Raw genomic sequence first — 26,961 nt, 5'->3', positions numbered from 1 at the left:
GGATGAGTCAATCATAAACATGAATGTAACCCTTGTCTTGCTTCCTTCATTTTCACACGTTTGTCTCGCCCTGTGAGGGCAACATGACGGTTTTACTTCCAGCCTGTTGCTTTGTCATTTGAAAAACTTTGTTGGTACAATCAAACAGGAAGAAGTGACATTCAGTCTGTCACAAAAGACTCCAAATATGGCCGAGCGAGTGACCATCACCAGGATATAAAAGATAAAAAAGAAAAATAGAGACTGACAGAAAAGTTAAATTTAAAAAAAAGTGCTGGTCAGTCAGGAATAAAAATGGAAACTACAGAGAAATCTGATCACTGCTCATATTGTTAGGGTTAACAGAGGATTCAGGAGGTCCCTCCCCTCCAGACATGAACCCCTCCAGCCGGGTCAACGTCCGTGTGATAAGAAAACACAAGTTTTCAGGAATCCTGACTGGAGATTCAATCAGCGCGGAACCTTAAAAGCATCTCCTCACGCACATAATTCTGATCTCAGGTCCTCTAACCTGCAGTATCAGAGTTCAGGGCCAACACATAGAGACAGACAACCATTGGCTCTCCCAGCCACGCCTACGGTCAATTTAGAGTCTGGATTAACCTGGTCCCTCTTGATGTCTTTGGACTGTGGAGGAAGCTGGAGTACCAGAGAGAACCCAGCAGGAACAGGGAGAACATGGAGACTCCACCCAGAAAGACCCCGTGCTGCAGCCGGGGCTCCACCCACAACCTTCTTGATGGGGGCCACAGGGAGGACCACTGCTCCACCGGGCCGCCGTCTGATTGGTCCACCTGGTTTAAAACACCTGAAGCCTCATTAATCAAAGCAGAAATTTAGAACTAAACTCGCCAATGATCCTGTCAGCTGGCAGGACAAGAACTTTGATGTCAGCAAAGAGATCCCTGTTTTATTCTTTTATTGATCTTTTTTAGTTTAAAAACAAACCTAAGTAAGCACAGGTGATGATGATGATGATGACTCAGCATCAAGCAAGCCTCTACGTCACACTGACCCCACTGCATGATGGGATAGAAGAGGTGTAGAAGTTAGTGTCAGAGGTCAGCGAAGGTTGTGGGTCAACAAGTCCCAGAGGCAGCAGCAGCACAGAGCAGCCGAGCACGCCGACAGACACGAGTTCAATGCTCCACCTCCTCTGCCGCCAGCGCCATGTTGATTCTGCTCCACCAGGTACACTGAGAAATGAAGTGTGACGTCACTGATCAACAAATCATACAGCTGTCATCCTGCTCTGGTGACCTTTGACCTACCTGTCTGTTTGTTTGGATCTCCATAAGGCTTTGGGCCGTCCCAAGCCCGGGGCCCACTGTGGTAGCTCTGGTATCCGGGCTGGTTCACGTAGGAGCCCGAGGGCCCTGGGGGCCCCTGATAGAAGGAGGGGTCTCCTCCTCCTGACAGGCCCTGAGAGGGGTAAAGCTGGACAGACAACAGATATGCACAACTCCTTATCTGTGTGTGATTTGCTGACTGTTGTCCCTCCTGCAGTACCAGCAAGGACCACAGGAGGAGCAACCTCAGTTATAAACTGCCTGTCAGGTTGGCACGTTGAACACACTGAACTCGTAAATGGAGAGAAACCAGACTTCTGCTATTGATCAGTTCTCCTGGAACGTCCAGTGGAACGAGAACCTGAAGGGACAACAATAAAAGGATGTTTCATGCTAACAGGAAGCTGTGGTGCATGCTGGGTACCTGGTACGGTGCCCCAGGGAAGGTTCCAGGTGGAGAGCTGAACGCTGTCGAGGCACACACAGAGGTCACATGACTACAACATACTGCGTACTACATGCTCTAACATGTCGTACAACACACTTGAAAATGTTTTACTACACACTTTCACATGTTGCACAACATGCTCTAACATGTTGTACTACATGCTTGAAAATGTTTTCCTACACGCATTCACATGTTGTACTACACGCTTTAAAATGTTGTACTACACACTTTCACTTGTTGTGCTATATGCTCTAACATGTTGTACTACATGCTCTAACATGTTGTACTACACGCTCTAACATGTTTTACTATGCGCTCTAACATGTTGTACTATGCGCTCTAACATGTTTTACTATGCGCTCTAACATGTTGTACTATGCGCTCTAACATGTTTTACTATGCGCTCTAACATGTACTATGCGCTGTTACAAGTTGTACTATGCGCTCTTACATGTTGTACTATGCGCTCTAACATGTACTATGCGCTCTTACATGTTGTACTATGCGCTCTAACATGTTGTACTATGCGCTCTAACATGTTGTACTATGCGCTCTAACATGTACTATGCGCTCTTACATGTTGTACTATGCGCTCTAACATGTTGTACTATGCGCTCTAACATGTTTTACTATGCGCTCTAACATGTACTATGCGCTGTTACATGTTGTACTATGCGCTCTTACATGTTGTACTATGCGCTCTAACATGTACTATGCGCTCTTACATGTTGTACTATGCGCTCTAACATGTACTATGCGCTCTAACATGTTGTACTATGCGCTCTTACATGTTGTACTATGCGCTCTAACATGTTGTACTATGCGCTCTAACATGTTGTACTATGCGCTCTAACATGTTGTACTATGCGCTCTAACATGTACTATGCGCTCTTACATGTTGTACTATGCGCTCTAACATGTTGTACTATGCGCTCTAACATGTACTATGCGCTCTTACATGTTGTACTATGCGCTCTAACATGTTGTACTATGCGCTCTAGCATGTTGTACTATGCGCTCTAACATGTACTATGCGCTCTTACATGTTGTACTATGCGCTCTAACATGTTGTACTATGCGCTCTAACATGTTGTACTATGCACTCTAACATGTACTATGCGCTCTTACATGTTGTACTATGCGCTCTAACATGTTGTACTATGCACTCTAACATGTTGTACTATGCACTCTAACATGTACTATGCGCTCTAACATGTTGTACTATGCGCTCTAACATGTTGTACTATGCGCTCTAACATGTTGTACTATGCACTCTAACATGTACTATGCGCTCTTACATGTTGTACTATGCGCTCTAACATGTTGTACTATGCGCTCTTACATGTTGTACTATGCACTCTAACATGTACTATGCGCTCTAACATGTTGTACTATGCACTCTAACATGTTGTACTATGCACTCTAACATGTACTATGCGCTCTAACATGTTGTACTATGCACTCTAACATGTACTATGCGCTCTTACATGTTGTACTATGCGCTCTAACATGTTGTACTATGCGCTCTAACATGTTGTACTATGCGCTCTAACATGTTGTACTATGCACTCTAACATGTACTATGCGCTCTAACATGTTGTACTATGCGCTCTAACATGTTGTACTATGCGCTCTAACATGTTGTACTATGCACTCTAACATGTACTATGCGCTCTTACATGTTGTACTATGCGCTCTAACATGTTGTACTATGCGCTCTTACATGTTGTACTATGCACTCTAACATGTACTATGCGCTCTTACATGTTGTACTATGCGCTCTAACATGTTGTACTATGCACTCTAACATGTTGTACTATGCACTCTAACATGTACTATGCGCTCTTACATGTTGTACTATGCACTCTAACATGTACTATGCGCTCTTACATGTTGTACTATGCGCTCTTACATGTTGTACTATGCGCTCTAACATGTTGTACTATGCACTCTAACATGTACTATGCGCTCTTACATGTTGTACTATGCGCTCAAACATGTTGTACTATGCGCTCTTACATGTTGTACTATGCGCTCTAACATGTTGTACTATGCGCTCTAACATGTTGTACTATGCGCTCTTACATGTTGTACTATGCGCTCTAACATGTTGTACTATGCGCTCTTACATGTTGTACTATGCGCTCTTACATGTTGTACTATGCGCTCTATCATGCACTCTTTCTCACCTGAATGTTTTGTAATTCACTTTTTTAAAATGAAAAACACACCTGTATTGAAGCCACCAGGGGGGGGAGGGGCGTATGGTGGGGGCTGCTCACTCATTTGGATAGATGGATAGATGGATGTATGGATAGATGGATGGACGGACGGATGGATGGACGGACGGATGGACGGACGGATGGATGGATGGACGGATGGATAGATGGATGATGATCTATGAGGGAAACACAGGAGACAGGAAGATTGTTTTGGCCCTAGCTTGTGTCTCCTCACAGCGTAACGTCACTGCTCTCTGTGCTACAGGCTGCTTGGGTCCTTGCTAACTCGCCCTTAAATGAGCTCCTCACTTCGCTTCACGCTGCAGGAAACAAAGAAAATTTATCAATTGTCCGTTGCTAGAAGGCTTACCTGCGTTTACATGCTAACATTAGTAGACATGACGGACAGTTCCAGAAGCTACAGCAAGTGACAGAAGGAACCTTCAACCAGACCATGAGAGGCAGCTGCACAGATAAACCTTCCAACGCAGGAGTTGACTAGAATCACATCAGGCAAAGCGCACACAGAACTACCTCATGGAACACGTGTGAGGTTACATTAAAGAATTGATCTGATCAAGCTTGATGAGGCACCTGAGAGCAAGTTAGCAGGTTATGTGAACGTTAGCAATGTTAGCAGGCCTGCTAAGGTGAGCAACACGTTAGCAGGCACGACAGCAGTTTTACAGTTTTGCTGTTGCAGCTGAGCTCTAATGAAACCTCCACCAAAAACATCACCAGAACCAGAGTCTCCAACGTCACTACCAGCTGCTGAGAACTCCAGCAGGGTTCCCACTCTTTCCCTGAAATTATTTTCCAAGACTTTTTCAGCGGCTAGAGACAAATCCTGACGTCATACGCTACTGCACGTCTCTGTCCCCCTCACACTTTGGAAGTGTTCTTTTCTACAGTTGTAACTTGCATTTACCAGATTGTTTCCATGTTTGTTACTCATACATTTGATGTGCAGTCCATGGCCGTAATTTAGAACCGAGAGGAGGCTGCAGCCGCGGGAGAGAACAACCTCACACTCATGGACCAACACCAGCGACACTTTTCAACTTAGAGTCGCTAGTTTGGTCTCTAGTCACTAAATTCTTAACGGCGTCTGAAAAGTCGCTAAATCAGTGAAAAAATAAACCGAGAACCCGGGGTTTCAGAAGCGCTCTAAGCTGAAATGCAAATTTGTTTGGCCGGTGGCGTCACGTGGGGCGCGGCGCCGAATAGAGGCAGAGAAGCGACATGCATGTGCGTAACTGATAACCCATTAGCATTCGCTCACGAGGCAGGGGGAGGATAAATAAGTTTCCAGGAAATGTCAACCATTTCCAGGACATTTGTCCCTTTTTCTCATTTTCCATGTGTTTTCCATGACTGTAAAATTGGTCAATCATTTTCCAGGTTTTCCAGGACGCGTGGGAACCCTATCCAGACACAGATTACAGCCGGGACATTTTACACCCCATCGGCCTGTTCATCAAGGTGCGCTCAATGTAATGTTCAGAAAACATGGATGCCTGGAGTGTCCTGGCGTTCTCTGCCATGGGACGCAGGCGACCGACAGCCTCGAGACGCTGCTGAGGCTATTTGAGCGAATGAAACCAGGAGGAAGCCAGAGCGCTGACGAAGAACCAGAGAACCAAGGTCAATCATTTTGTCCAGAATATGACGGAAGGATCTTGGAACTTCCATGATGACATGATCATGTGACCTGACGTCATGTGTGTTGTTCTGCATGTTCATGACTCACCCAGAGACAGAACTGCCACATGAGATGTCTTTTTTTTTTTTTTCCCCTGTCCTGTTCAGCAGCATCCATGTTCCTGGTGCCTTGTTGTTCTGAAGCAGTTTTACTCTGCAAAGGAGGAACCTGATCAACTCCTCCTGTCACCATCTGTGTTTAACTTTATTAGGAATGGTGTTGGTTCATTGGTGAAGCTACTGGACTGAGGACAGGAGAGGACAGAGAGAGAGAACAGGGACAGGACAGGGAAGACAGGGGGGGGGACAAAAACAAGAACAAAAATAGCAGAAAAAAACAAACAAACAAAGAAAAAGTAACAACAACAACAGAGAGGAGAAAAGAAAAAAAAAGGGAAAAACATTGCTAGCAGAATTTCCAGTGCAGGGTTACCATTTGGTTTAATATAATTTTTAGATAAATGTCTGAGTGTGTGATGATGGGTCAGTTGTGCGCCGCATGAGTGTTTGTGTGTGTGTATGCGCGCGTGTGTATGTGTGTGTGTATGTGTGTGTGCTACGGTTTGTCTAAGATACTGTGGGTAGCTGGCTGAAGCTGATGTGGGGGGGCCAGGACATTGCACCCCCAGTCCAGGATAGCAGGTAGGTCAGGACCAGGCCACCAGAGCACCCAGAAACCCCCAGGACACAGGGACCCCAGGCCACCCCTCCCCCAGGAAACAGCCACAGGTCCAACCCATGACAGGACCCATAGGAAAGTATAGGAGCAGGAACCCCCACCCGGAAGCAACCCACAGAGAGACGGGGCAGAGAGGACCCCGGTCCTGCGGGACCCCCCCCCCCCCACAGCATGAGCAGAGCCCAGGGGCACAGGGCCCCCCAGCCCAAGACACGACCAGAGCCCCCCAAGAGGTCCGCCAGCAGCGAGGCTGACACCCACCCACACCCCACACCCAGGCGGGGCAACCACAGCCCACCACAACGACCAGGCCCACCTACCCCGTACAGAGCTATCCCCCCCAACCCTCGATCCCCATCCCCTCTACTCATCCCCTGTTCTCCCCCTCCCCCCAGAGCAGGCGGACTTCGGGCTATAGGGCACCACCAGCCAGCCAGCCAGGACCCCCCACTCCCCGGAAAGGTCCAGCCCGCCCGCCGGGGTGAGCCGAAGGCACGCACGCCCAGGACCGCCACCCCCAGACAAAACAATCATACTCTCATCTTCCTCCATCCAGGGGCTGAGTACTCCATAGATGCTGATACGGTCCAGGGCACCTCAGACTGAGTGAAACTGCCAGCGAGCGATCCACCGTACAACAGCAAGGCCCGCGACCAACCCCAGCCCAACCACCACGCCGGAAGGAGGACCACCCCCCCCCCCCAAGAGCACCGGCCAGGCCCCCAGGCCTGCAATGGTGCAGTCAGCAAAGGAGGCAGCAATGGACCCACTCCCTGCTCCAGCTGCCCCCCATCCCAACATGGTGCAGGGTGCGTGTTGTGCATGGGAATGTAGATGTGATGATGTGGATGACTAGAATGTAGTTAAAATTGGCGGAGGCACCCAGGGCATGGGAGCCCCGCCGGTTGCAGACGGCAGAGTCTCCCAGTACATCCTCATGCACTCCCCCAAGCCCTAAATGTCTACGATGTGATTAAAATTGGGGGGTCCAGCCCCTCAAGGCCTAGTGACACATGAGATGTGATGTGATGGGACAGAGAGGCGATGAGAGGGGCTGAGGAATGGGCCAGACCTGCAGGGGGCCAACTTCCAGACTGGCCCCGCTGACCACCCCGTCACCCCTGCAACCAGCCGACAGGGAGTCTAGCCTCCCTGGTCCAGGGGTCAGATTGGAGCACCAAGGGGCACTGTCCGGAGATCCGGGCAGAGGGCCCACCACCGTGCAGTGCGAGGGCAGGGAGGGCCCAGGCCCCCGGTGCATGGCGGAACCCCCAGTCAGCAGCCCGTGGTCAGGGCCCCCAGTTCGATCAGCATCAAGGAGGTCAGCCCCCATCCCTCAGACGTCCCCCAGCATCCTCACATTGTCCGGGAGTGGCGGCAGTCCAGGACATCGCGCCAGGGCCCAGCCCGCCCGAGGACGGGCCGAGGTTAGCAAACCCCTCCCAAATGTGGGTGCGACCCCCCGGGGGAGCGGCAGGGTCCCAGGCCAGCAAGTCCCAGGTACCAAGCAATCCACCTCTACCTCCCTCTTCACCCCCTTACCTCCCTCCCCCCTCTGACCCCCCTCCCCCTCAACCCCCCTCCCTCTCCAACCCCCACCTAACCTTCCTTCCCCACCCTCCTCCCAGCGTCCGGGGGCAAACTTGCCCCAGCACGCCCCGCCAGTGCCCGGGGACCGGGCGAGCACAGCCCCCCCACCGCAGGACCCCGCCGGGGGACCGGCGCGGATCCCCGGCACCAAGGCCCAGGGCCCCCAACCCCCCCATGAGATGTCTGAGGTCAACATTCAATATCTTGGTGTGAGGTCACTGAGCTGAAATCTAGTTTTTGCAGCAAACATTAAAAACGCCTCGTGTCATGTGACCTTCTGGAGTCAAACAACAGACCTGCTCGTCTGAGGTCACTGAGGCCTGTTGTATTATGGGATGTCAAGGCGGACAACACTTGGACGAACAATGGTCTCCTCTTTGGGAACTCCTGGTCAGCTGATCCGCCAGCCTCATACCTGCTCTAATCTAATAGAGGGGTTTCCATGGTAACGCCAGCATCTGTCCTGTTGCTGACTGTCTCTTTGTTTGTCTTCACCCAGCTGAGCTTCACAGTTTCCACTCGAATGATGAACAACTTCAGCATCAACACCGATTTGAAAGCCTAGAAGCACCCTCTCCAGCAGGGTCCAGGTTCTCATGTCTCACCTTAAACGCGGTTCTCTTCGATTTTGGAACACGATGACGATCAAATCAGCACATATTTGTTCTTGTGTTCCACCTGAGCGTGAAAACCAGAAATGTTACGGTCGCCAGAACCGCAGGAGCTTCGTTCTCTGCCCGTTTGGTGGCCACTTCCGGCTCAAATGCTGGCTGAGTACTTTTTCCACGATTGAATGAGTTCTTTCACAACTTTGACCATTTCAACTGCGCATGCGCAACAGGTACCGCCATCGTATGGAAGATAAGAAAGATGTGAATAAATAAGCAACAGAAGGTGTTTGTGGTGAAGTGATGACGTGAAGCAGCTCGGACTCACCTTCTCGTCGCGAGCGTCCAACCGCCGGTGTCTCCTCCCGTCTGAGGACTGACGGAGGAGCGCGAGGAGACAGCGGCGGGGTGCGAGGAAACGGTGACGTCAGAGGGGCGTGAAACACTTTCTGATGATGAACACAAGTGATCGATGATCAACATACTTAACAAGAATTTGATGAGAAGAATATGATTTGTTTGTTCACGTGTTCCTACTCGACTTGTTGTCGTCTTTCTGACGTCATGTCTGTTGTTGTATTCGTTTCAGGACAGTTTAGCCAACTTAACGCCCTCAGGCTGTTCCCATTAATCCCAGCACAGATCGGCTGCGTTTCTCACCTGAATTCAGGTGAAGCTGTTCGTCCACGAAATCAGCTTCCAGCAAGCAGAGAGAAAAATGTTTGAATTTGTTTATTTGTTCATTTGTACATGACATCATTTCATGTTGCAGATTTACACACATGAAGAGGAACAAACACCTGCTGCTTCAGGTGAAGTTAACAGCATCCAGGTGCTTTCCTGGAGAACCCAGCAGTGTCCTCAGCGTTCTGTGAGAGTTCATTCCAGCAGAACCTGACACCATGGGGGTTGGGGAGGGGGCGTCATCAACAGCCTCGAAGTTTGAACGACTAAAGGTGGCGTGGTGGACATCACCAGATCCAGCTACCTCCATGTGTGCAGGCCAGGTGCTGCATGGGGGGGGGGGGGGGGGGGTAAAATAAAAAAATGTGCTTCTCTGTGTTCCAGCGCCACCTGGAGGTTGAACGCTGTCAGCTGGTCTGACACGTGTGCAAAATGTATGATACACATTTATTGTAATTACACGCCTGAAAGACCAGCACACGCATGCTAGTTTTGGAGTAAAAGTACTGAAGTCAGTTGTGTTCACGATCAAAGGTCATGTGACTGACTTGATGATTCAGCGTTCAGTTTTGTCATGTTAGCATCGTAGCATCCTCACTGGCCTCTGGCGGCCCAACCTAAGGACCCTGGGATGTTCAGAGGCAGCAAATCCCACGAGCACGCTGGCGCTTCCAAGAGGACATATTCTGACAGTCCTTGGCGAGGGGGCGTGTGCTGTAGCGGGACCCTGCAACTCCAGGAGCTAAATGGAATGCAGCCATCACTGACTCAATCACTGACTTCTGTGCTTCTGTGCGTGTTTGAAGCAGACTGAGGTCTCAGCATTACACAAGGATTTGCAGGTGAGGTCACATCTGTGACCCCACTGGTGGCGAGGACGGCGGCGAGGCTGATGCTGACACTTTTTGCAGCAGGTGTTTGTCCTCTTTTGTTGTGTTAACTTGAGCCTCCATGTTAGCATCCTGTCACTGTGCGACACTTTGAACTGCCAATCGTGCCACAGCAACAGGTGAAACCAACATGGCCACGGGTCATTTTTCAAGTCCAAAAAAACAGAATGGTGATGACCGGACCACCTCCATCAGGTCTCCGCCCGCTGTCATTACAAGCAGGCCATTGAAGGCATGCCAGTGCGGCTGATGGTCCTGCCCCCTCATTAGGACGTGGCAGCCTGTTTGTTACGGAAGGTCTCAAAGAACGCCATCATGCCCTTCCTCACACTGCTGCTGTTCCCCTTGGCGATCCGTGGCATCATGGCGGCACCACTGCCATTGTGCAGGTGGGATGAGAGTGGAGGAAAGGCAGCGCCATCCATGGAGTTGGCCCGCTTGACTTTAGATGGGGTCACATGCCACAGTTTGGTCCGGGGAGGCGGAGTCTGGGCCACTAAACACTTCTGGTACTGAACCTGAGGACCAGAAGAGAAGTAAGAGACGTGTTTAACGTGTCGCCTGCTTCCTGCCGACAGCACCACTCGGCGCCTGATTCGATGTTCTGGGTTTTCATACATCATCTCTTCATTCATAACTTCATATTCTCACCATTTCTGAAACACATTTAGATGATACAGTCGATGATGCAGTAGGACTACAGAGATACAAAATCTACAGGAAAGATAGAGACCATGAAGGGGGAGGAGTAGCAGTTTACATCCAGAACCACATCTCTGTTCAGGTCAGAGAGGATTTCATGTGGTGATGTCGAAATGCTTTGGTCCCAGGTTCACCTGCCCCATTTAGAACCCATCTTACTAGGATGCTGGTACAGGCCACCAAGTTCTAACAGTCAGTATCTTGACAATTTGTGTGAAAGGTTTGAAAGAGCATGCGATGAAAATAGAGACATCGATGTCTCAGGAGACGTAAGCACAAACTTCCTTGGAACAAACCCAACGTTCTCAATGTAATCAGAGCCTGTAATCTCATTCAAGTCACTGGCCAACTGACCAGGGTGCTAGGAACTGTTTCATCTCCCCGTATTGATCGTATCTATTATTGATACTAGTTCTGTTGAACTCTGCTCCAAAGCTATAACTGTTCCCGTTAGCTTTAGTGATCACAATTTGGTGGCCACATCCAGGAAACCTAAAGTTCCAAAAGCAGGGCCAAAAATTGCCTCCCATGATGGACAAGCACGCGCCCGGGAGAAGCTGACGGTTGGAGCCACTGCGGCCCCTCGGGTGGATGATGAATTAAAAGCCTTAATGACTCAAAGAGATGATGCAAAGATGTAGCAAGTAGGGTTAGCTGTATGTTTGATTGGCAGATATATCATAAACTTAGGAACTGTGTCACTAAACTAAACCAAAAGAAGAAAAAAATATTATAAATCTAGGATTGATGACATAAAACATGATGGAAAAAAGCTCTGGAGCTCAGTCCTGCAGACTCTGGCACCGTCACAATTAGACTACTGTGCGATGGTGTGGTCTGGGACAACAAAGATGAATCTAGGGCAGCCACAACAGGCTTGTTCAATAAAAGCTACAGTTAATAACAAGCATAGCACACCCAGCTGGCTGAAAGTAGGTGAGAGGCTAAGAACGTCGCTCCTCTCCTTTGTAAAAGACATTTTTCATTTCAAAGTTCCTGATAGTCTTTAGAAGCGGCTCCCACTCAGCGCTCATACACACTCGTACCCTACCACACGTGCTATCGGTGGTAAATACGCACTTCCAAAAGCTAAACAAGCGACAAGACGACAAGCAGTGCTGAACAGAGCCATCGTTGAACGGACCTCCCCTCCAGGTCACATTTCTAAAACTCAGAATGAGGCCAAGATGTCTGTGTAGGTTCTCATTCATCCAGGTCATCGTAGATCGAAGCGAAGTAAAATCTGGTCAACTGGACGTAAGTTTATCTTGAAGACGTTTCACCTCTCATCCGAGAGGCTTCTTCAGTTCTAGTGAAGAGTGTGGAAACTCCAGCTTATAAACCTGTGTGGGAGTGGTCAGTGCTATTGTGGTGGAAACGACCCTCCCGAGACTCACCTGGCCTCCCCAAACGACAGTCGTTGTGAGGTGTCAGGGAGTCCACATGGGTCTTTCAGCTGAGCTCTTTGGGGAAGCTTTGAAAGGACTTGGTTGTAAATAGGAGAAAGGAAATGTCGCAGTCCACCTCCTCTGTTCAAAGATGGTTTCTCTATCCTGACGTGGATGGCTTCTTTAACTCCTCTTTCAAACCATCTGTCCTCTCTGTCCAGGATTTGGACATGGTCGTCAGAGTGTTGTCTGGTTGTCAGACAACACTCTGAGACAAAGACAGCCCCTCAACAAGCGCATGGCCCAACATAGAAGAGCCAACTCTGGAGGACAGGACTCAGCGGTTTTCCTCCACCTCAAGGAGGAAAGCCACTCCTTCCAGGACGACCATGTCCAAATCCTGGACAGAGAGGACAGATGGTTTGAAAGAGGAGTTAAAGAAGCCATCCACGTCAGGATAGAGAAACCATCTTTGAACAGAGGAGGTGGACTGCGACATTTCCTTTCACCTATTTACAACCAAGTCCTTTCAAAGCTTCCCCAAAGAGCTCAGCTGAAAGACCCATGTGGAACGGCTGCTGCCAGCACAGCCCATTAGCATCTGAGTGGTCGGTGAAACTCCCTAACGACCACCCCTGAAACTCCCTGACACCGCACAACGACTGTCGTTTGGGGAGGCCAGGTGAGTCTGGGGAGGGTCGTTTCCACCACAATAGCACTGACCACTCCCACATAGGTTTATAAGCTGGAGTTTCCACACTCTTCACTAGAACTGAAGAAGCCTCTCGGATGAGAGGTGAAACGTCTTCAAGATAAACTTACGTCCAGTTGACCAGATTTTACTTCGCTTCGATCAGAATGAGGCCAGTTTTAAAAAACGGGGAGCCGCACCTCCCGGTGCCGAACTTCTAAAACGTTTCAGCGCTCTAGCGTGTCGTGGTACTCGATTGTTTTCATTGTGGGTGAGTATTTATTACATGTTATATGTCATTTTTATATCCTGTATGTTACTGGTGCTGTCTATCTAGGGATATTTCTTGTGTGTAAATATCTTTCTTTTTCTTTTTTGTCATTGTCTATGTTTTGATTGTGTATTTCTATTCTGATTTGTTTTGTGCGGACCGTCAGAGTAGACGACCTTTGTTGCATCAGCTAATTGGGAACCTCATAAAAAAGTCTCTAAAATGGCCGCCATGTGACAGGTGTTTAACAAACCAGCCTGACGTGTCGTTTGTCTAACAAACACCCGCCTGGTCAGTGGCAGCGTGAGACAGCAGAGTGCGTCCGTCAACGCCCCTCGCCATGGTAAAGCGTCGTCTGGTTTGGCATTGAGGCTGCTGATTCATCAATTAGTCACTCCAATTACAGGAATCGGCTCATCCAGTCAAACCTGGAGTGGTCGTGATGTGTGACGGTGTGAGGTCACTCACCATGCACGCCGCCTGGACAGCCTCTGACAAGACTCCCGCATCTGGCTCACACCAGAACACATGACATTCAAAGCGCTGCGTGCCGCCATCCACGATGACTGCAAAGGTGTGGCTGTCATGGCCAACGCCCAAGAAGGTGAGGAAACGCACCTGACACTCCCAGAATGGCTCCTCCCCTTCCTGTGAAGGAGGATGAGACACGGAGATATCACATAGTCGTCCGGGTCTGGCTGAAGCTGGTGGGTGTGGCCTTTCTGCAGTTATATTGGTGATGTGTGGAAAAATTCGTCAGTTAGGTCAAAATGAAGGTTCTGATTGTGTGCTGGCAGGGCGCTGTTAGTGATGGTGAGAGCGACAAGGCAGTCCTCCTGAGGTCACAGGTCACTGTGACCGCCAACGCTTCATTAGTAAATGGCCACAACCATGACAGGCGACACATGGGGGTGTCCGCTTACTTTTTCTCTGGTGTAAATAAGAAAGAAATCAAATAGGATTTACACAAAGTTGTTGTTGGCGTTTCTAATTATATCAGATGAAGGGTTGCATGTTAGCGGGCAGCGTGGTGGATGATGTCACATTCTCGTGAAGTCACATCCACGCAACTGGCGCTATTCTGTCATTTGTCCATAGGAACATCAGTACCAACTACTGAAAACGAGTGAACTCGCCGTTCACGAGTGTTTATACATTTATGGAATTAATTCTTCCTCATTTTACTGAGGATCCCTTGGGGTCCCCCATCCCCACCTTGAAAACCCATGATTCAGAGGAGGAGGTGAGTGTCCAAGTGGACGAGGGCGTGAGCTGTGTTCAAGTCAGTTAGTCGTTGGTGGCGAGTGTGGACGGCGTCTGTGTGGCCCCTCCCACAACAGCCAGTGTCATGTTCCTCGTACCTCCCCCTTCCACAGGGACAAGACGTTATCAGTGACGTGGATGACGGTCGGTTCCCAGTCGTCCCGGTCCGTCGAGTTCATGATGCTTTCAATTGCTCTGTTCAACACCTCCATCCCTACACACACACACACACACACAAACACACACACAGACAGACACACACAAACACACACACACACACAAACACACAAAAACAAACACACACACACAAACACAAACACACAAAAACAAACACACACACACGAACACAAACACACACAAACAGACAGACACACACAAACACACACACAAACATAGACAGACACACACAAACACACACAGACACAAACACAGACACACACAAACACACACAAAAACACAGACAGACACACACAAACACACACAAAAACACACACACAAACACACACAGACACACACAAACACACACAGACACACACAAAAACAAACAGACACAGACACACACACAAAAACAGACACACAAAAACAAACACACACAAACACAGACACACACACACGTGATACACACACACAGACACACACAAACACACACACAAAAACAGACACACACACAGAACACACACAAATACACACAGACACACACACACAAACAGACACACACACAAACACAGACACACACGTCACACACACAGATACACACACACAGATACACACACAGAAACGCAGACACACACAAACACACACACAAACACAGACACACACACGACAGTGTCTTCAGCTGTACATCACCATGACAACGATGATAACCTAGGCTGGGGATGGCAGAGGCTTCAGCAACGTCCAAGAACCAAACGTCACTCACCACTCCGGGTTTTAAAAGCTGTTAGCTTGTTGTCACGGCAACAGACCTGCCAACTTATGAATTCATTCTCTGTTCAAACTGATATTTCAGCACCACTTTGATCTATTTATTACAATGGCATCGCAGTCAAATCGGCGCTGCCGGTAGTGACCATCCAGCCACAGTCGGGGCTGAGTGGGCGGAGTCCGGAGGAGGTGACGGGATGGCTACACCACTAAAAGTTCCTGACCTCCAGACCATCGTCCCTGCTGACTGGGCAGTTTTTTCATCTGCGCTCCTGCTTCATCTGACTAGCCTGTTACCACCGGCCGATGACCAGTGAGAGCAGCTCTAGATTCCCCTGAGGGAGGGGCTCTCGCTCTGGTCGCCAGACCTCACACAGTATCACGATAGTATTCATCATGTTGAGGACCCTGGAAGACCCTCAGGGACCCCATGGACTGTTGGTGTGTGTGGTGCGTTCAGGTGCGTCCTACCCATGGCTCTGGACACCGGCAGGTTCCCAATGTACTGCACGTCAAACCTCTGGACCTGCTGCCGCACCGCCTCCAGAAACTCCACTGAAACACAAACACCAGCGAGGAAGAATGAGCAGGCAGCCAATCAGAGCGGAGTGACAGGAGCTGTGGCGTTCGGGTCACCTTGTCGGGGCAGGTCCTCTGGAGAGATGCTTTCCATCGTCAGAGAGCGAGTTGGCCTTGCCAGTGCCATTTCTGACATCATCTGCAGACAGTGACATCATCAGCCTCTGATATTGTGGGGTTAGCAGTGCACTCCGTTTCTCTCTGAAGCCCTAAACCTCGCTTACATCTAGTTTTACTCTTAAAGGAGTACTACTGCGGAGGGATCATGGGCCCTCGCGTCTTGTATTACCACTTTGTTCCGTCTGGAAATTGTTCCAAAAATATCACAATTAACAGATCAAGTGATGCTAAAATCACACGCATGTCACCATTCCATGTGACAAATTCCCATGATGATGAGACAGTTGGCGTGGCCTAGCACAAAGCCTGGAGGTGGGTGGGGGCTGCTGACATAGATCAGCACAGGGACTGAAGGAAGAGGAAACTGTTAGCCTTGCATGGTATGGAGGGGGGTCAGCGCTCTGAGGCACTTAGGCAGCTGATCCTTCCTCAGCATATTCAGAAACACTGAGATGATGTTGTTATAATCTGACCTGCTGGCAGGTGGACGGCATTAAAGGACCTTGATTTTCATGATAGATTTTGGACTAAAGCCACTGTTGGCATGACGTTCCATGGCCTTCATTTGCTCTTGGTAGTGGATGCACCAATGGCCTCCTCACGTCTACAGAAGAACCACAACTGGCAGCAAAAGCAATCAACTTTCCCAAATCAGAAACCAATTATAACCAATTTATTATAAATAAATATGACAAAACTACAAAATGATTCAACTGATTTATAAATAGTTATTATTTCACATTTTATTGATCACTGAATGTAAAACACATTGAGTTATGAAATAAAGGAATTCCTTCTGGCATTGTTACACTTCTGCTTGCTGCTTCTTGTCCTCAAACCTCAAAACTCAAAGTTTTGTCAAACGTCCAGATGTTACCAGGTTTGATGTGGTCACATGACGTCAAAGCTGGACATGATAGTCAGAACAAACTCTTGTTAAGAAGCAGTGTAATATTGGACTCACGAACCTTAGCGCACATCTCGTGCAACGCCGCAGCGATGGCTTTGGCTGGAGCATCACAGCGGAACACATGACACTTCAACATGCAGCTGTCCTTGTCTCCAGCCACAAAGGCAAAGTCCCTGAAAACACACACACACACAAACACACACACACACACACACACACACACACACACACACACACACACACACACACACACAATGGGCTAAAGATCATGTGATCGACAGGTGAATTCAAACCAGTCCAGAGCAGACACATGCTGCAGCATTGTGGCAAAGGTGTAATGGAGACATAAAAGTAGAGTGGTTACCTGTCCCTGCCCAGGTGGAGTGGGTGAGGGGGGCGTGGCAGCATTAAACAAACACACAGTGGCAGAGCAGTTAGGTGAATTTGATTTTAAACTCCTGGTCGTGCAAAAAAATCAAGCAGTTAGCCTAGCTTAACACAACGACGGGGGCTGCTTTAGCCTAGCTTAGCACAAAGACTGGATGCAGGGGGACTGTTAGCATAGCTTAGCACAATGACAAGGGGCAAAGAAAATTGAGTTACATGTTTTATCATGTTCATGTAGAAACAAATGTTGAGTCATGTGACAATTCCTCTCCATTGGCGACATTTGACTCTTTTATTTGACATATTCTTGTTCAGGAACAACTTCATAACCAAACCGAGCGAGCGAGTCACGACGGCTTCACAATCAAGTGCGCTACAACATTCAGGGTTGGCTGGAATTCCTCTCATGCAGGAGCAGAGCGTAGGAGGCGTCCGACTGTTGATTTTGCTGTGTGTTTATGTGGAAGTGTTGGATCAGATGTGGTCGATCCAAGCGAGGGATCCATCTGAAGTTAAAGAACACACAGCGGATTGACTCAACCGTCACCAGCATCAGTTCTCCCTGCAGCACGTCCCCACGGTAACGACGTCATCCAAACAGACGAGACACCAACATGTAACTACTGTATGTAGCCTGCACGTCTTAACGCCTGGTGGCATCTGAGGCCACCCGGCCAGTGGAACAACACCACCACTGTTTGATCCGTTACGGTCCACTGTTTGACCCGTTATGCTCCACCGTGGGATCTGTTACGGTCCACTGTTTGACCCGTTATGCTCCACCGTGGGATCTGTTACGGTCCACTGTTTGACCCGTTATGCTCCACCGTGGGATCTGTTATGGTCCACTGTTTGATCCATTAAGTTCCACCGCGGGATCTGTTACGGTCCACTGTTTGATCCATTAAGCTCCACCGTGGGATCTGTTATGGTCCACTGTTTGATCCATTAAGCTCCACCGTGGGATCTGTTATGGTCCACTGTTTGATCCATTAAGCTCCACCGTGGGATCCGTTACGGTCCACTGTGGAATCCGTTACAGTCCACTGTTTGATCCGTTATGGTCCACTGTGGGATCCGTTATGGTCCACTGTGGAATCCGTTAAGCTCCACTGTTTGACCCGTTATGCTCCACCGTGGGATCCGTTATGGTCCACTGTTTGATCCGTTAGGCTCCACTGTTTGACCCATTACGCTCCACCGTGGGATCCGTTATGGTCCACTGTGGGATCTGTTACGGTCCACTTTGGGATCCGTTATGCTCCACCGTGGGATCCGTTATGGCACTGGCCAGCGTTGTGGGTCAGATGGAAGGGTGCAGGTATGATGGGCAACATAGACAGGGACGTAGACGGGGAGTCGTCTATGGCTCACCTGCCATTGTTGCAGCCAACCCCCCACACACGGATGTTGATGATTGGCTGACAGTGGAGGGGGGTGTGGTCTAAAGGATCCAGCAGCATCAGAGTGTCTTTCTTCAGAACCAACATCATCTCCCGACCCTGCAGACAAACAAAGTGACAGATAGCAAGGCAGACGGACAAAGAGATAGGCAGACAGGCAGATGGACAAGAGACAGACAGACAGACAGAGACATATAGACAGGCGGACACACAAAGACACAGATTATAGGCAGACAGACACACAGACAGAGAGACACCTCACCTCCCCCCAGGCCCCCAGCCTGTCTCTCTGCTCAGGGCTGCTGCAGTGAGACAGCTGCTGGATGACGTTACTGACAGCGAGACTGCTGCGGCCTGGGGACAAGTCCTCCTCCTCCACCTGCAGCCAGCCCAGTGAACGCACCGTGAAGCACTGGAGGGCACAGAGAGACAGATTAAATCAGATGCCGTCAGATTAAATCAGATTAATAAAACTGGCAGAGACGAGATCTCCAACAAGGAGATTAGTGAGGAGAGGACGGGCTGCGCCGTGCCTCTGTCAACAGTATTCATTACAACATCAGTGTAATCATGTCCGTGTGTGACGAGTCGGATGCCACTCGTAGTGACCAAAACTCTTCAATGCTCTCACATGTGGACTGCTCAGCATCCCACTGATCAGGTTCACCGTGAATCCCATGTTTTTGTTTGTGTGCATCACCATGTCCTCCCCTGTGCTGCTACCTTGTCGTGGTGGGGTTGCTTGTGTGCCTCTGTGACTCTGAAGGCTATATCGGCGGGGGATTATGCCCCCAGTAGGTTCAACCATGCCGAGCAGGTTTCAAGAGTAGAGGCCAGATGAAAAGCAGCAGCTGGTCCTCCAGGTTGGGGGTTGGGCGTTGGGTTAACTACCCAACCCTGTAAAACACATTCCAGTTACGAAAACGTTGACGAAGAAAAACCAAATCACTCACCTGGCCGAAGAGGGTGCCCCAGCAATGGGGACTATGACGCTTACCAGCCAAACCCGCAAGAGAGCTGGTAGGCTGAAACACCTTCTGACGCCAAGGAAACCCATTACCATGGAGACATGGAACATCAGAACCATGTACCAGGCTGGCAAGGCTGCTACCATTGGCAAGGAAATGGAGCGCTACGACCTCACAGTCCTGGGCCTGGCAGAAACTTGATGGACACAGTCGGGTGAGGTCAAACTATCCAGTGGCCAGTCCATTATCTATTCTGGACACGAAGAAGAGGCAGCAAGCCACACAGAGGGGGTGGCTATCATGATGACAAAAGAGACCAGGAAGACTCTAACGGCATGGAAACCCATCAGCTCTCGTATTATCGCAGCAACTTTCAGTACGAGCAACAAGAGAGTGAAAGCCCACATCATCCAGTGCTATGCACCCACCAGTGACGCAGATGACGAGGCCAAGGAGAGGTTCTATGACAGCTTAAACCACCTTCTCAATGAAATTGGAAACAGACCTCATTATTCTAATGGGGGACTTCAACGCAAAGATTGGAGCCCAAAACAGGGGATACGAGTCTGCGATGGGTAAACATGGAGTGGGGACCATGAACGAAAACGGCGACATGTTTGCTGAAACCTGCGTGAACAACAACCTTGTTATAGGTTGAGAAGACAAGACAATCCATAAAACAACCTGGGTGTCACCGGATCAGGTCACAGAAAACCAAATCGATCATATCTGTATAAACAAAAAGTTTAGAAGGACCATGGAAGATGTCAGAACAAGACGGGGGGCAGACGCAGCCTCAGACCACCATCTCCTGGTGGGGAAATTCAAACTGAGGCTGAAGAAATATCATCATCGTGCAAAGGGCCAGAGAACAAAATACAACACCAACTACCTCAGCAATTCTCAAATCAGGAATGAGTTCAGAGATGTTCTCTAAAAGAAAAATACAGAGCTACAGCTTGGTCGCACAAATGATTGGACAACAAACAAGGAGTGGGAAAACCTAAAGACTGCTTGGAGCTCAACATGTGAGGAAGTCTTGGGGAGAAGATCACAGGACCATACAGACTGGATAACACCAGAAACCCTCAACAAAATCCATCAGAGGAGACAGCTGAAGGAAAAAGTAAACATGGCAAAAACAAGATCTGAAAAAGCAGCAGCCCTCAAGGAATACAACCACTGCCACAAAGAAGTGCGCCAGAACATCAGGAAGGACAAGAGAGCACAGATGGAGAGTCTGGCTAAGGAGGCAGAACTCGCAGCATCCCAAAGAAACATGAAAGAACTGTACAACATCACAAGGAAATTGGCTGGGACACATCAACAGAGTAATAAACCGATCATGGACAAGAACGGCCAACTCCTTTCAACCCCAGAAGAAAAGCTCAACAGATGGGTAGAACACTTGAAAGAGGTTCTGAACAGACCACCACCAGCAGATAAGCCACACATCCCTATGGCCCAGACACAGCTAAAGATCAAGTGTGACAGACCAACAAAAACTGAAATAAAAGCTGCAATCAAACAATTAAAACCAGGCAAGGCTGCTGGCCCTGACAATATTCCACCTGAAGCCCTCAAAGCTGATATGAACACCTCTACAGACATGCTGTACAGCCTCTTTGGGAGAATTTGGGAGGATGAAAAAACACCCACAGAATGGGCAGAGGGACACATAATGACACTCCCGAAGAAAGGTGACCTAAGGAAATGCAACAACTACCGAGGGATCACCCTTCCCTCAGTGCCCAGTAAGATCTTTAAAAGAGTCATCCTCAACCGTCTCCAGGAAGCCGTAGACAGGAGGCTGCGGGACCAGCAAGCAGGTTTCAGGAAAGATCGCTCATGCACAGACCACATAGCAACACTTCGCATCATCATTGAACAGTCTATCAAATGGAACATATCCCTGTACATGAACTTCATTGATTTTGAGAAGGCATTTGACAGCTTAGACCGGACAACACCATGGCAGCTAATGGAACACTGTGGAATCCCCACCAAGATCATAACCCTAATCAAGAATTCATATGACGGCACTTCCTGTAGAGTCATGCATGCAGGTCAGCTCTCCCGGACATTTGAAGTCAAGACGGGTGTCAAGCAAGGATGTCTTCTCTCACCATTCCTCTTCCTCCTCGCCATTGATTGGGTCATGAGGGAAACAACAGAAGGAAAGAGAAACGTAATCCAGTGGACATTGTGGGAGCAACTGGATGATCTGGATTTTGCAGATGACATCGTTCAACTCTCACACACACACGTACATGCAAGAAAAGACAGACAGACTGGCACAAACTTCAACAAAACTTGGCCTTTCTCCCAATACAGCAAAAACACAAGTGGTCAAGATCCACTCCAACACAAACAACCCCATCACCTTAAACAATGCTGCCCTAGTGGAGGTAGAATCCTTTACCTACCTAGGCAGTGTTGTGGATACCACTGGAGGAAGGGAGGCGGACATCAGAAGCAGAATTATCAAAGCAAGAGGGGTATTCAACATGCTCAGAAACATCTGGAGCTCCAAGAACGTCTCCACAACCACGAAGATACGCATCTTCAACTCAAAAGTGAAACAGGTGATGCTGTATGGGTCTGAAGCATGGAGAACAACAAAACACACAACACACAGGCTGCAAACATTCACCAATTCCTGCCTCAGAAGGATACTAAACATCTGGTGGAAAGACAAAGTGATTAATGTGGACCTGTGGAAAAGAACAAACCAAGATCCCCTAGATGTACAAATACAGAGAAGAAAATGGAGTTGGATTGGTCACACCCTCAGAAAGCCTGCCACAGACATCACCCGTCAAGTCCTGAAGTGGAACCCCCATGGGAAAAGGAAACGAGGTCGCCCCAGGAACAGCTGGAGAAGAAGCTTAGAGACAGAACTGTCTGACACTGGGCTGAACTGGGGAGAACTCGAACAGAGAGCCACTAACAGAGTGAAATGGAGGTTGTTCGTCAACGGCCTGTGCACCCAAGGAGCAAAGGGCTTAAGTCAAGTAAGTCATTACCATGTCCTGATTTCATACACCTGAGAGAGACAGAAACCCAATTGTGCATGTCAATGACCCTTAACGATTAGAAGATGCCATGTTTACCTCTGAAGTGATTATGGTTTTATGAGGTTTCATCATTTTCTGTTGTCTGTGTGTTCTTCTGACATCAGTGCAGGCTTTTATTTTGAAGGCAGGTTTTCTCCTGCAATGTTTGTAAGAGCAGAGGTGCTGCAGGCTAGGGTGAGCGGCGCTAAATTTTCAGGTGTTGGGACATGGGTTGCTCATCACTGTTGCTGAATTCAGCAGTTAGCTTGAAATGTGATCAAAATTTGAGGTTTTGTAAGTGTTTACAACTTTGGCTGACAGTTTTTCTCTGCGTTAACTGTTATACATTGGTTGAGTCCTAGCCACCTTACTAAATTAAGGTGTGCACTTTGTCCTTTTGTGAAGAAAAGAGAAGCCTCTCACCACTTTACCTGTCTCAGCATTCCCCAGAGGCTTGGACAGGTAAGGATGGGTGAGGATGGAGGGAGGGAAGAAGGAAGGGGTATAAACTTCAGCTGACGTCATACCTTTGAGTTGCTGTCATGACTACAGAGTGATTCTTCATGCCAGGACGACCTGAGAGAAGGAAAACACACTAAAACACTGCAGACAGTGTGTGTGTGTGTGTGTGTGTGTGTGTGTGTGTGTGTGTGTGTGCGCGCGCGCGTGCGCGCAAGCAAGCACATGTCTAGCTCGTTACCTGTCTTTGGGTGCACTGTCTGTCTGTCTGCTGGAGGTCTGTGAAACAACTTCCTCCTAAAACAAAACAACACATAACACAAACCTGAGCTAGCATGACACAAGCTTGAGCTAGCATGACACAAACCTGAGCTAGCATGACACAAACCTGAGCTAGCATGACACAAGCTTGAGCTAGCATGACACAAACCTGAGCTAGCATGACACAAACCTGAGCTAGCATGACACAAGCTTGAGCTAGCATGACACAAGCTTGAGCTAGCATGACACAAACCTGAGCTAGCATGACACAAACCTGAGCTAACCTGACACAAACCTGAGCTAACCTGATTAACTTTGGGTATCCCAAGTTGAACTGGATTAAGAGTTACCAGTTCAAACCTGTTTCACCTGAGTGTCGAGCTGCTGTGGCATCCCGGTCAGTCTGGGATGCTGCCACTGGGTGGCACCTGTAGGAACGTGCCAGTAGTAAGTTCCTGTGGAGTCTTTGATGGTTCTCCAGCCAGAGGGAAGGTCTGGGTCCAGCAGGAGGTTCTGGTCGGTCCAAATGTTGTCTGGGAAAACACAACAATGTTACCCTGAGCAACTTGAGGGGCCCAATTACCGATCTACTACTTCCCTAAGTGTTTGCAGAACCTTTAGTGACATCACAGGAACCTTGAGGGGACCAACTAGTCTATTTCTTTTTGGGGCTTTTTGAGTTCTTGCATCACCTTTTCACTTTTAAACAATGTGGAGTCACGTCACGTGAACTCTCAACAGGTTCAGCTCTGCACTTGAGGGAACAATCCATATTTGGTCCCCTAAAATATCCCTAACTGTTACACTGAATGTTCCACATCATGTCCACGTGCCCCTAGAGAACTCTCTGCTGCTCAGAATGGATCATTTCACGTTCTGGCGGTCGAGCGAACTCACATTGTTCAAGGTCTGTCCTGAATGTTGCATCACGTTCAGAGTTCAAAGTGCTGAGAGAGAAGAAGATCCGAATAATTAAAGGAGCTCAGAAACAGGAGACGTGGCGTCAGCTGACTGTGACACCACGATACCACTGGCTGCACTTGTCCATCCGGAGGAGACGGAAGGTCGTCATCGATCCTTGTGTGACATGTTTCTGTGTGGGTTTCCTGTTGTCTTCATAACCCCCTGACTTCTACACCCCAGGTCTCTCTGGACCAAAGAGAAGAGGAGCACAAGGGGAAGCTGAGGCTATTTTCCTAACAGCCATGCCGCCATTTTGGACTGAACATATCAGTGGAAACAGCCCGGAACCACATCTACAGAGCGACAGACCAGAGGACCGAGCAGTAAGCGTGGAATCCTGAAGTTCCCTGTTGCCTCGTATCTGCCTTGTGTCTCCTAAGTTCTTCAGTCAGTGCGATGGTAAGAATGCGGACTGCCGGGGTTGACAGGAGTGATCAGCTGCCTGTCACTTCCTGTCTATGTCACTCCTCTGTTCATGCTGTCAGGCAAACACAGGTGTGTCCCTGATCCAAGCAGGCCACCAGGGTTCTGCTACGGCTGTACTGCGTGACTGCAATGTTGCCGGCTCCTGCGAGGACACGTCGGAGCGGAGGCTGTGACGCCACCCCCAAGCTGCTTTGGATTTAGTCTCGTTAGTCACATTTTAGTCTTTTTATTCTTCACAATTTCAGTCAAATAAAAGTAATTCTAGTCAACTGTTCGTCTCACTGGAGGATCAAGAAGAGGCCCTTTCATTGGTCCATGGAGTAAAAGTGACTTGATTAACCACGATGATAATAATAACGACAATATGATAGCGGACAGGCGGGAGACGTCAGTGGCGTGTAGGCAGGCCTTCTGGCTCCGTATGTTTTGCTTGCCCTGAAACACTGAGGCGTTTCTATGGTGAGTTTGTCACCGTAAATGCATCAAGGACCACGTACGTCATGTGATGAGGAGAGACAAATAGACCTGCTGCAAAAAGTGGAGATGCAAGGTGTTGAGTGGTGATAAGAGTGATTATCCAGCGCTCACATTACGCCAGGCAGACGGGCCGACGTGCTGCTGGCGTCAGTCGTAGCATGGTCAACGTGTTGGATGTTGAAATGGCTTCAACAGCAATGTTGTACTCAGATGCAGCTTGTTGTTGTTAGATGTCTGTCACCATGGGAACTATCAGGATGTCACATATGGTGGAGCCACCAGAGGGTGTCTGCAGTTGACCAGCGATGACCCAGGCAGCAGGACGCGCCTGCTAGCTGGGGGCTAACACCTTTATATCACCCCCCCCCACTGCAGACTCACATCAGCTCATTGACCCTCAGGAGGAAACTGGAGCACCGCGTTTCAGAAATACAGCTCACCGCATCGTTACATGTCACAACCAGACATCAGGCATCACCCTGCAGGACGTCTAGGACAGCCCTCAGTGATCTGTCCGACATCGTTCACAGCTGGGACAGAAAGAGGGACGAAGGACATCACTTTGATGAATCCCCATACGGATTTATTTGGAACTTTTGGGGGAACTGACACCATAGTGCTCCCTCTGTGTACCGGCATATTCCTGTCACCCGTGACACACAATGACACTACCCCATACATTGTAAGTCGTAAATCACAATACAGACCAAGAGACATATTTTAAATCAAATTTTAGGGTTCTTAAGACGCCCGTGAACTCTGTAGGACCGCTAGAGGTCGTCTGAAGAGGTCTGGATGGAACGAGGCCGGAACATCCCTGGAAAGTGAGGACGTTCTCAGAGACACCTTCAAGGGCAGTTAGAGAGTTCAGAACTGCCAAGTGTGTGTGAGTGTGTGTGTCTTACCGTCATAGTTGACTATGATGATGGCCAACATGTAATCTTTGCCCATCATGGCTCCGCCCTCTGATGTGTGTTCCAATCAGCTGATTGCCCTCCAACACACGCGCGCGCGCGCACAGGCCCAGATAACTACAGCGTCCTCTGGCCCGTCTGTCTCTCCCTGTCTCTCTGTCTGTGCGTCTCGGTGTCTCTCGTTCTCCTCTGAGACGACACCATCGGTCTTCTTCTTTGTTTTCTCTCCGTCCCAGCAGCTGCTCTCCCTCTCTCTCTCTCCACCGTGTGGTTTCAGGGATCCTGTTTTCCTCCTCTCTGGCTGATGGAGGCAGTACCACTCCCTCCTCCCTCCTCTCCTCCCTATGAGGTCATCATGCCCCTCCCTCTCTGACATGCTCCCTTGCTCGCCCTTCACTGCACAAAAAAAGATGCTCAAGTGTGTTTCCATGACAACCACACACGGCAACGACTCAGGTCAGACAGGAACGAGACGGGTCATCATAGAGGGTCCGGCCAGTTTGAGGAGGTTTATTATGAGAAGCCTGCTGGGACTCCTGGCATCGCCCTCCCTGGCAGCCTCACGGCTCATCGCTGACATATGACGCAATGGCTGAGATGACCATTTCCGCTTGCGTCACGAGAAAGTAGAGACGAGCCGGTGAACTGTCTGAAGCCTGTCAACGAGAACAGTGACACCTGGCGGCGA

The 26,961-nt window shown here is 49.1% G+C and overlaps 2 protein-coding genes across 6 annotated transcripts; both read right to left on the bottom strand.

The window, feature by feature from the left end:
* Positions 1-909: 909 nt before the first annotated feature.
* Positions 910-8,989, bottom strand: LOC147248075 (uncharacterized). 4 transcript variants are annotated; one of them, XM_086226900.1, is made up of 6 exons: positions 8,866-8,908; positions 5,710-5,905; positions 3,969-4,135; positions 1,714-1,757; positions 1,272-1,437; positions 910-1,196 (listed from the first exon to the last, which is right to left on the bottom strand). In XM_086226900.1, exons 2-6 carry the CDS (start codon positions 5,772-5,774, stop codon positions 1,063-1,065), a joined length of 576 nt encoding a protein of 191 aa, XP_086083026.1. In that variant the 5' UTR covers positions 5,775-5,905; positions 8,866-8,908; the 3' UTR covers positions 910-1,062. The 4 variants fall into 4 exon arrangements, with proteins under 4 accessions (XP_086083026.1, XP_086083027.1, XP_086083028.1 ...); XM_086226901.1 differs by lacking the exon at positions 5,710-5,905 and having other exon boundaries at positions 8,866-8,989; XM_086226902.1 differs by lacking the exons at positions 5,710-5,905; positions 8,866-8,908 and adding an exon at positions 8,535-8,690.
* A 276-nt stretch (positions 8,990-9,265) lies between these two features.
* Positions 9,266-26,833, bottom strand: apbb3 (amyloid beta (A4) precursor protein-binding, family B, member 3). Of its 2 annotated transcripts, none has more exons than XM_086226909.1 (12): positions 26,265-26,833; positions 23,854-24,026; positions 23,474-23,529; positions 23,301-23,349; positions 19,012-19,161; positions 18,721-18,848; positions 17,018-17,132; positions 15,987-16,068; positions 15,822-15,905; positions 14,525-14,640; positions 13,632-13,811; positions 9,266-10,629 (listed from the first exon to the last, which is right to left on the bottom strand). In XM_086226909.1, the coding sequence occupies exons 1-12, from the start codon at positions 26,311-26,313 to the stop codon at positions 10,378-10,380; spliced, it is 1,434 nt and encodes a 477-aa protein (XP_086083035.1). In that variant the 5' UTR covers positions 26,314-26,833; the 3' UTR covers positions 9,266-10,377. The 2 variants fall into 2 exon arrangements, with proteins under 2 accessions (XP_086083035.1, XP_086083036.1); XM_086226910.1 differs by having other exon boundaries at positions 23,863-24,026.
* Positions 26,834-26,961: the final 128 nt, after the last annotated feature.

This window comes from Aulostomus chinensis, chromosome 15, assembly GCF_037954235.1.
Source record: "Aulostomus chinensis isolate RoL2024-O1b breed Wild chromosome 15, RoL_Achi_v1.0, whole genome shotgun sequence".
NCBI lineage: Eukaryota > Metazoa > Chordata > Actinopteri > Syngnathiformes > Aulostomidae > Aulostomus > Aulostomus chinensis.
This window is presented reverse-complemented; position numbering and strand designations above follow the sequence as displayed.

Coding starts and splice junctions, on each gene's coding strand:
- LOC147248075 (XM_086226900.1), bottom strand. CDS start 5,774: ATGCTGCTGAACAGGACAGGGGAAAAAAAAAAAAAAGACATCTCATGT. Junction 1,758..3,968: donor CCCTGGTGGCTTCAATACAG/GTGTGTTTTTCA, acceptor GTGCCTCGACAG/CGTTCAGCTCTCCACCTGGA. Junction 1,438..1,713: donor TCCCTGGGGCACCGTACCAG/GTACCCAGCATG, acceptor TTGTCTGTCCAG/CTTTACCCCTCTCAGGGCCT.
- apbb3 (XM_086226909.1), bottom strand. CDS start 26,313: ATGATGGGCAAAGATTACATGTTGGCCATCATCATAGTCAACTATGAC. Junction 23,530..23,853: donor TCGACACTCAGGTGAAACAG/GTTTGAACTGGT, acceptor GTTTTGTTTTAG/GAGGAAGTTGTTTCACAGAC. Junction 18,849..19,011: donor GGCTGGGGGCCTGGGGGGAG/GTGAGGTGTCTC, acceptor GTTTGTCTGCAG/GGTCGGGAGATGATGTTGGT.